Source organism: Rhodamnia argentea, chromosome 6 (assembly GCF_020921035.1).
Source record: "Rhodamnia argentea isolate NSW1041297 chromosome 6, ASM2092103v1, whole genome shotgun sequence".
NCBI lineage: Eukaryota > Viridiplantae > Streptophyta > Magnoliopsida > Myrtales > Myrtaceae > Rhodamnia > Rhodamnia argentea.
Genome location: NC_063155.1, coordinates 25410791 through 25419479, shown reverse-complemented (window position 1 = coordinate 25419479; position 8689 = coordinate 25410791). Strand labels below are relative to the sequence as shown.

The 8689-nt window shown below is 41.2% G+C and overlaps 1 protein-coding gene across 2 annotated transcripts; it reads left to right on the top strand.

Moving 5' to 3' along the window:
* LOC115727371 (NLR family CARD domain-containing protein 3) lies at nt 1-6775 on the top strand. Of its 2 annotated transcripts, XM_030657586.1 has the most exons (18): nt 1-215; nt 297-597; nt 1556-1768; nt 2094-2152; nt 2560-2697; nt 3134-3208; nt 3318-3401; nt 3514-3575; nt 3805-3874; nt 4604-4679; nt 4777-4907; nt 5362-5421; nt 5540-5614; nt 5701-5805; nt 5875-5970; nt 6051-6131; nt 6213-6314; nt 6409-6775. In XM_030657586.1, the coding sequence occupies exons 1-18, from the start codon at nt 168-170 to the stop codon at nt 6475-6477; spliced, it is 1845 nt and encodes a 614-aa protein (XP_030513446.1). In that variant the 5' UTR covers nt 1-167; the 3' UTR covers nt 6478-6775. The 2 variants fall into 2 exon arrangements, with proteins under 2 accessions (XP_030513446.1, XP_030513452.1); XM_030657592.2 differs by lacking the exon at nt 1-215 and having other exon boundaries at nt 457-597; nt 1549-1768.
* The last annotated feature ends 1914 nt before the right edge of the window (nt 6776-8689 follow it).

Here is an 8689-nt window from a genome sequence, read left to right as displayed (position 1 = left end):
TCAACAACGCCTCACCGACTCCGAGCGAGAGCGAGAAGGAGAGAGAAACACCGCCGAGTCTGCCGCTTCTCTATCCCCTCTCTCTCTCTCCTCGCCATTTCCGGCAGTCGGAACATCAACAAGCGCGTCTTCTTCTCCTTCTTCGATGCACATGTGAACCAGGCTACATGTCCATGGCCTCCACTTCCTCCATCTCCCTCCACTCCCTTTCTAAGGTAATCCTCTCTCTCTCTCTCTCTCTCTCTCGTAGTCCTGTTCGCTTCTCGCCTGTCGGATTCATTGTTCCGCATCTACAGTTATCGCTGCGGCCGAGCGCTCGGAGTCCTAGGCCGGAGCTCGGGTTCTTCGGCTTACCGTGCCCTGGCTACTGCGCGCATGGCGTGTTGCGTGCTCGGCCGGGGCTGGCGCAAAATAAACCGAAGTTTTTCAGGTACGGAGGTTTGGTGATAGTGGCTGCTTCGGCTTCTGGGTCCAGCCGGAGTCGGAGAGCTTATGGGGAGGCTCAGAGGGAGGGTTCTTCGCTGACTGCTGCTGCTCCTCTGAAGCAGGTCGCGTCCTTTGCTGTTCCCGCCGGAGTATTTGTCGTCGTGACCTTCGGTATGAAAGTTTTAATGTTATAGTGGATTTGCCGCGACGAAGACAATAGGAGTGATTATTGTTTATAATGAGAGGTTTTTCCTATTTGGAACCGATTAGAACATGGTTGTTTAAGGTTTGGCGTTGCACATTCTATAGTTAAGAGCTTGTAAGTGCTTGCGATAAGTTTGAGATTAGTTGCAGCTACAAGTGTGGAGTTTCGTAAGTAGAGGAACTGCATATAACGGGCATGCTGAGCATGAATTCATTTATATGTGATAAACCTTGATCAATAAGGATTGTGCATTTTTCACCCTTGCTTTCCTTTACTGGAATGGAATTCAAAATATTGGCTTAGACAATGTATCTTTTGGGAAATTTTAACGGGGGCAAAACCTATTTTTGGGTTCAAAATATTGGAGCATAACTCTAAAACCTTCAACTGTTTCTAAATATTAGAAAAGTGAGTTGGGGCAAAAAGCCCTCACAATCCGTTATACAGATCCATCCCAGCTGAATGGGGAGAAAATGTGCTTATATGGGGGGGCATGCGGACTGAGAATATGGTTTGATCTGGAAATTGGGACATATAGTTATCTTTTCTTAAAATCAATTTAGGGATAGATAGCCCTAAGGAATGAAGACAAACAAAGTTTCAGTATGATGCCACCTACAACTGAATTTTATGTGATTTAGTACTTCCAGCAAAGTGACAAAAGCAGGAAAAATTCTGTACACCCTCCTTTGTTAGATCAACTTTGTAATTTTGAAGTCTGTTTGTTTTTGTTAGTCACGTTTTCATGGTTATATCCTTTCTCAGCATTCACCTTGGAAAATAACGTCTACATGTGTTTGAGTTTCGGTAGAGAAGCATTGCATGATTCATGTATGTAGCTAAAACCATGCATCGCTCTGTTTTAATGTTTTGTATGCATTGCCTTGTATCTCTGCTGTACTAATTAATGTCTTCAGCTGACAGTTTTATGGAAGCTAGTGGAAAAACTTACGATGCCAAAGCAGGGGACGCCTTCAAAAATTGAAAATAAATCTCCTACACAGGGAATGAAATGGTCCTTTGCTGCAGGCACAAATCTCTTATCTAACCTCAATGCAAAGATAGAAAGACAGTCAAAGCTGAAAATCAATGAGTTTGCTAAGGAACTTAGGTCATTCAGTAGCGTTGACATGTCAGGTATGCTGCTGGGATCATTGTGAAGAAGGTTTGCCGATAACTTACTGCATGATAATTTATGAACTTTAAAGTAACTCTGTCAAAGATCTATATATTTACGAAGAACTTGAGGGCTTTCAATCACTCAACTGAAGTGCTATTGCTGGATATTGACTTACTGCAAGCTTGGTAGATTTCTTATAGTTTGTCAGATTTCCGTCTGTTTTCCAATTCTTCATGCATATGTTGATTTTTTTCAGAACTGGCTCCACATCATCTGCCTGTGGCTTTTATCATATTTTGAATGTGTAATAACCATTTTTTGTGATTAAACTTGCTTGGTCAGGTCGTAACTTCGGAGATGAAGGATTATTTTTCTTGGCAGAGAGCTTGGGTTACAATCAGGTAATTCGAGCAAGCCACTAGTATATCCTTCAGATGTTATGATGAGTTATCAGCTTTGGTGTGTTAATGTTAACCAGGATATGCACCTTAATTATGATTCGTCAGGGATAAATTGGCATCTTCACCTAATTTCTCCCTTAGAGACAAACATCTCCTCCAATGGAAACATAGACAAACTTACCACAGTTTTAAAATTCTAAGTTGCGTGGTAGTTATTATCTGATGCGGATGGATGCATAGGATCCTTCAAAAAATCATATGATGGCCGTCAACAAAGTTAATTGAGAATGTCAATGTATCTTCTACGTCGAGAAGGTCCTGCGCCTTAATGTTAATTGACTCTTGTGTAAGGAGTTGAATGTGATATAATATGCTCTGGAACATGATATCACCCTGTATTTTATCAGACTGCAGAGGAAGTAAGTTTTGCTGCCAATGGAATTACAGCTGCTGGAATAAAGGCCTTCGATGGTGTTCTTCAATCAAATATTGTTTTAAAGACTCTTGATCTATCTGGAAATCCAATTGGAGATGAAGGAGTGAAGGTCAGTCCAGGTTTCCTGTTTCTCCTTAAAATGTCAGAATCATCCCTAGTTATATAGTTTCGTAGCTTTCTGTTCCCTGAAAATACTTTTGAACTCCTTGTGGCTAAAATTCTTATTTCTTGATTTGGAGATGCTTGTATCAGTTGCTGATCAATCCTGTTAGGATAAATTTAGTTGGGGCACATACTAATCTGCCAACACATTTATGGTGCTTGGAGAGTTCCTATCCTTTGCCATACCTGTCTTTGAAGAAAGTTTCTGCAAGAGTTCCTGATGGATCAATTTTAGTGTTTCCATTATTCGATTATGGCTTATTTTTGCTGATGACAACACGGTTGTTCACAGTGGTGCTCTACTACATGTGTTCCTTTGCCCCATTTCATTTGAACTTTCTTGTTTTCGGAACAGCTCTTTAGTGACATTTTCTTGTTGACAGAGTCTCTGCGATATATTGGTGAATAATACGGGTATCCAAAAGCTCCTACTGAACAGTACTGACTTGGGGGATGAGGTATTCATTGTCTTGACTGCAACATGTTCACCAAACATTGATTTGTGGATGAAGATTGAAGCCTTCCAAATAGTGACAGGCTGTAGATGTCATCAACTTTTTTGTGCAGGGAGCCAAGGGTATTGCAGAGTTGTTGAAGAAAAACTCAACCTTGCGTATTCTCGAACTCAACAACAATATGATTGATTATTCTGTATGTTTTTACTTGTCATCTAAGAGTTTTATCCAGTAGTTATTTTTTAGCAACCAAAAGTTTGCCAGATATGCTGTTTATCGACTGTTCATCATTTACTCGCTGGTGTCAGGGATTTACAAGTCTTGCCGGAGCATTGCTCGAGAATAATACCATACGAAATTTACATCTAAAGTAAGTTAACTTTCGAGTGATGGCCCCTAAAAAATTGTATCTTCGCGTTTTGACACTTCTTGTTGTCTTATCTGCATCAGTTAAGTTTATCTGCTCTCTACTACGAAGATGCACCTGAGTTTGGTTTGCATGTGTGAATTTGCATTTCCGTGGTTGGCACATATTTGTTATGCTTCTAGTGGTGTGCTTTTGTTTTACTTCACTGAGATTTTAATGGATGTATTTTCAGCAACAACTATGGTGGTGCACTGGGGGCCAATGCTTTGGCAAAAGGGCTGGAGGGAAACAAGTCGTTGAGGGTAAACTACTCATTTCTTCCTTTTTGCTTTCTTAAGGATAAACAACTCAAATTTTCTATGGGAATTCTGTCATGAGATTGTAGTATGAGCTCCTGTCAACAAGTTCTATATCTTTGTATTCATACGATGTTGTTCGACTTGCTATTCTTCTCGTCAGTCGTAATTCAATGAATTGCCTTAGTGTCTTAAGAGGAGAAACAGCAAGAGCTGGTTTACTCAGATTGTCTTTGGTGCTCTCCCTATTATGGATGTCTTTTTAATAAGGTAGAAGATGGTAGAACTGACTTACCTATATATATTGTGCTAACCATGTGGGCTCCTTTTTTGATCCAATGGGATTAGACTTGGCTGGCCATCTGTACTCTCAGAGGCATTCTTATCATTTGGTAGATCCAATTCCGTGGCCTATTTCGGGTTCACTCGGAGCTTTGGCAACCACCTGTAAAGAGCAAACATAACTTTTACTATTCCAATACTCCTATAAGTATATTTATTTGATTTCCTGTTTTGCTTTCATCTTTACTCACAATATTAGATGAAATATTTACTTACTGGTGCTGCTAGTCCATGTAGATGCTTTAGTTGTACTAGTCTTCAGTTGATCATCTATTTGTTTGGAGACAAATGTTATTGTTGTCTTCTACTTTTAATGCAACTATCACATTCGTAAGATGGCCCTTCCCAGCTCTTTCTGTGAGATCATGACTTTGCCAAGATGAAAATACTCAGGAACTTCATCTGCATGGTAATTCCATTGGAGACGAAGGAGCACATGCTCTTACGTCTGGTTTATCCTCACACAAAGGTTTGCACCTTTTTCGTATTGGCTGGTATTCTCAGTTACGCATTTCGTTTTAGCTTCAAAACTAGCGGTTTCAATCGTCACAACTGTCTGTCTACAGGCAAACTCGCTCTTTTAGATATTGGCAACAACTCAATTAGCTCAAAAGGTGCCTTTCATGCTGCTGAATATGTCAAGAAAAACAAGAGCTTGTTGTGGTTGAATCTCTACATGAATGATATAGGTGACGAGGTAACAACAGAGTCTCTCTCTAAGTTGGTATCATGCACCTGGTGATCTTTTTGTCAAATGGTCTTGCGCACCTGATGATCTAGTTTAGCATGCTGCTCCCTCGAAAAATTTGACTATATTCATTTCTTGTGTTTTGCTTCTAAGTCAGCTTAAGTGTATATCTTTGCTAGGAATTTCACATTGCTGCATCATTTAATACTGCTATCAGACTTCCTTATATTTAATTAGTTGAGATACTTGAAGATCACATAAAAGTGCTCCTATTTCCCGTGCCATTGTTACCAAAGGAAAGCACTAGTTTATTGACATCAATTCGAGTGTTGCTTTTACGAACTCACTTAGTAAGTCGTGTAATTTGTTGGTGTTAATATATGTTCTGTTGAGGTTTGAAGATTCCAAATTTCCGTTTTTTCACCCCTTATCTATTCATTCTGATTAACATCAAGCTTGCCAGGGAGCAGAGAAGATTGCTGAGGCTTTGAAGGAAAACCGGACATTGACAACAATTGACCTGGTAATGAATGAGCGCTATCTTCTAAAATACATGTTCTCCAAATCTATCTTCTTAAATACTTGTTCACCAAATTTGGCCTGAAGTTGACAGCAGTAGCTTGTTGAACACAATATTGCAGGGGGGAAATAACATCCGTGCAAAGGGAGCTGCAGCCATATCTCCGGTTTTGAAAGACAACAGTGTTATTACAACTGTAATCCTGAAATCCCTGATTTCTATGGTTGGATGTTTCTTTTTTTATCTTACTGCGTTCCACTTCTCTCTTCCTCGTTTCCACAGTTGGAACTTGGTTATAATCCTATTGGTCCAGATGGAGCACAGGCTTTGGCTGAAGTTCTCAAGTTTCATGGAAATGTAAAAACCCTAAAGCTTGGTTGGTGTCAGGTAATTCAGAAGTTCCTAACATCGCCTTACTAATCTAACCCCAAAGGATCTAAGTAAATTGCCTTGCAGATTGGAGCCAAGGGTGCTGAGTCTGTTGCAGATATGTTGAGATATAATACTACCATATCCATTCTGGACTTGCGGGCTAATGGATTAAGAGATGAGGTTGGTTACCGATGATGATGCCATGTTAGTTGCTGATGTTCAGTGCACTTCCTAATTTTGCAGTGCACTCGATTTTGCAGGGTGCAGTTTGCCTCGCTCGAAGCTTAAAAGTGGTTAATGAAGCTTTGACTTCACTTGATTTAGGATTTAATGAGATAAGGGTATTGCAATTGTTTCATTTGTGGAGTTTTTACCAAAGATGACGTGCATGCTTGCGAATAATATTTGTCTTTCTCATATAGGATGATGGCGCTTTTGCCATTGCCCAAGCGCTTAAGACCAATGAAGATGTGGCGGTTACCGCCTTAAATCTTGCCAGCAACTTGTTTACTAAATTTGGGCAGGTAATTTTTTCAGACTGTTTTGTTCCCTGTGCTTAAATTGCTTATCATGCGCATATCATTGTCCTTTGATTTTAATGACTTTAAGTTCTCGCAGAGTGCTCTCACAGATGCGAGGGACCATGTTTTTGAGATGAGCGAAAAGGAAATCAACATCTTCTTCTAGACTGGAGCCAGTCCCATTCACTAAAATTCCTCTGTTCTGACAGTATAGTAGAAATTCCCATTCTTTCACTCATTCTTCTTTCGGCAGTTCCCGTGAAGGAGAAGACCTAAAGCTCTTCTTGGTTGTGTAGTAGTTGTTGTCTTTAGATTGGCCGAGAGTTGGAAAAATTTTGAGTTTTGAGAGATCATATATTCACAGTTAGCTTCGGGAAATGTAACATTTAGTTGAAAGGATATGACAATTGTGTTTTGCAGATAACAACGCCCAAGAATATAGCAAAATCTTTTTTTCCACCCTCTCATACCTCGTTGAATCATTCTACTCGATTACTCGGTATGCCTGCTGCTGCTGATTTATGTTTGATATGTGCTATTTAACGTTGTCTGCAATGTCAAACCTACGGCTCGGTTGTAGTCTGAGATCGCTGCCCAGGATGTAATCCAAGCCAGCTACGCATGAGCAGGAGGGACGCGGTTGCTGTCATCGTTGTGCTCTTCGGTTCATTCGATGTGGTCAGCATTAAGAGGAATCCCCCCCATAATTTCAAGGTGAGATCAGGGGCAGTTGCAAGGTATGAGAGAGTCAAACTCGTCACCTCATGGTCAAGGATTCTGCCCATTTACTACAACAGCTTCTCTATTCGTGGGCTGTGGCGCGGTTGGTAAGATGGACATGGGACTTGGGACCTATTGAAGACATTATTTCTGGAAAGTGGAGGCATGAGCTGGATCGTCGTCTTCACGCTTCCCCACGTCTCTGGTGTTTTTTCATGTTAACTCCTTCCAGCTGGAATAGAGCTGTCTTCTAAATAGGTGGCTGGTGTCCATCCATTTTCCTCCTGATCGGTGTCCCGAGTTCAGTGATCCAGCCCCACTTGTGGGGTTCAAAAGGTTCAGACCAAGGACACTCAGCAGAATTCCGATAAGGACGGTACGTGACTCTTTTACCCTTTGCTCGCATTGCAAGTGTTCATGCCCAGTGGCTCTTATTCCAGATCTGTGAAGGTCAACGGCACCCGTCGGTTTTGTTTACGAAGAAGTGATCAGATGTTCGATGATTAAGATACCACGGTTAAGCACGATAAATTGTTTCATGAAGCGATGCTACGAGTTACGAGTCAAATCGAAGATATGCATGCGGCCGAGATGGTTAGGCAACGAGGACTTACGGGGAGCTCGTAATGCAGAGAATTTTTACTGATACCCCACTGAAATGTGGTGCGTTACTCACCCGTGCAAGTCGGCTAATAAAGGGCCTGCGTTATAAAAATAAAAAAAAAAATTTGGGGGGGTTCGGAGGAAGGATAAACAAAATAACTTTGGTCATGCTAAAGCTCCATCTCTAAACGTAGCAACGGAAGGGCTAAAGAAACCCTCACCAAAATCAACAACTCAAAAGCATTCTAAGCCGGAAATACGAATCTTGCAGAGGAAGACCCGGGGGTCAAAGGCCGTAAAAGTGTGAACACTGAAACCCACAATAAATTCATGTACCCCTCCGACCCATCTTATAATACTCATATATGTACGACGGTCACTACAAGTTTGGTTTTTCTTTTCCCTCGTTGTCCGAGACTAGAGAGGAAAACAATAGTCCTGTCGTGAGCGCACTGATCCTACCTTACTGTCTTGGTGCTCGTCACTTTTAGTATTGTTTCAACTCGCAAGAGTCGCAGCTTTATAAGAACACGTGATCCAGCAGTGAATTTTTCTCTCTTTTAACTACATTGCTATGATCAGCACACGCGAGTTTAAATGGGAAAAAGAGTAAGAAAATGACGACGACGTGCGAATACTTTCTTCACACGGTGGCAGCGAGTGACAATAACCTAGCCAAAACAAAAACAAAAAATTAAAAAAAGGAGTGCCAATACGAAGCTGCCCATGACAAATGGAGGTTGGCTCGGCGGTAGGGGTTGGGGAGGGCGTCCGGACCCGGGTCCGAACCGCAGAAAAGCAACAAGAAATACGGTACAAGTGAAATTATCTGGGAAATGTATCCTCAATACATAAGGAAAACACAGAGAGAAATTGTCTGCCCCACTAAGCTGACAAGCCCCAGTTTGCACATTTTGTTATGTTATGTTTCGTCCCTTCTACTTATTTATTTTGGAAGACACAGATTCTGATATTCTGGGTCATCCTGTAAATAAGAGCAAGTGGATTGGCTAATCCTGTAAACTTACGTGCACCAAGGCAAGTACTTAAACCCT

What these genes read in the sequence shown, in the direction of transcription:
- LOC115727371 (XM_030657586.1), top strand. Translation starts at nt 168, where the DNA reads ATGTCCATGGCCTCCACTTCCTCCATCTCCCTCCACTCCCTTTCTAAG. An exon ending in CATTGACAACAATTGACCTG is followed by an intron (nt 5,422 to 5,539) that starts GTAATGAATGAG and finishes ACAATATTGCAG; the next exon opens with GGGGGAAATAACATCCGTGC. An exon ending in TGTTTACTAAATTTGGGCAG is followed by an intron (nt 6,315 to 6,408) that starts GTAATTTTTTCA and finishes AAGTTCTCGCAG; the next exon opens with AGTGCTCTCACAGATGCGAG.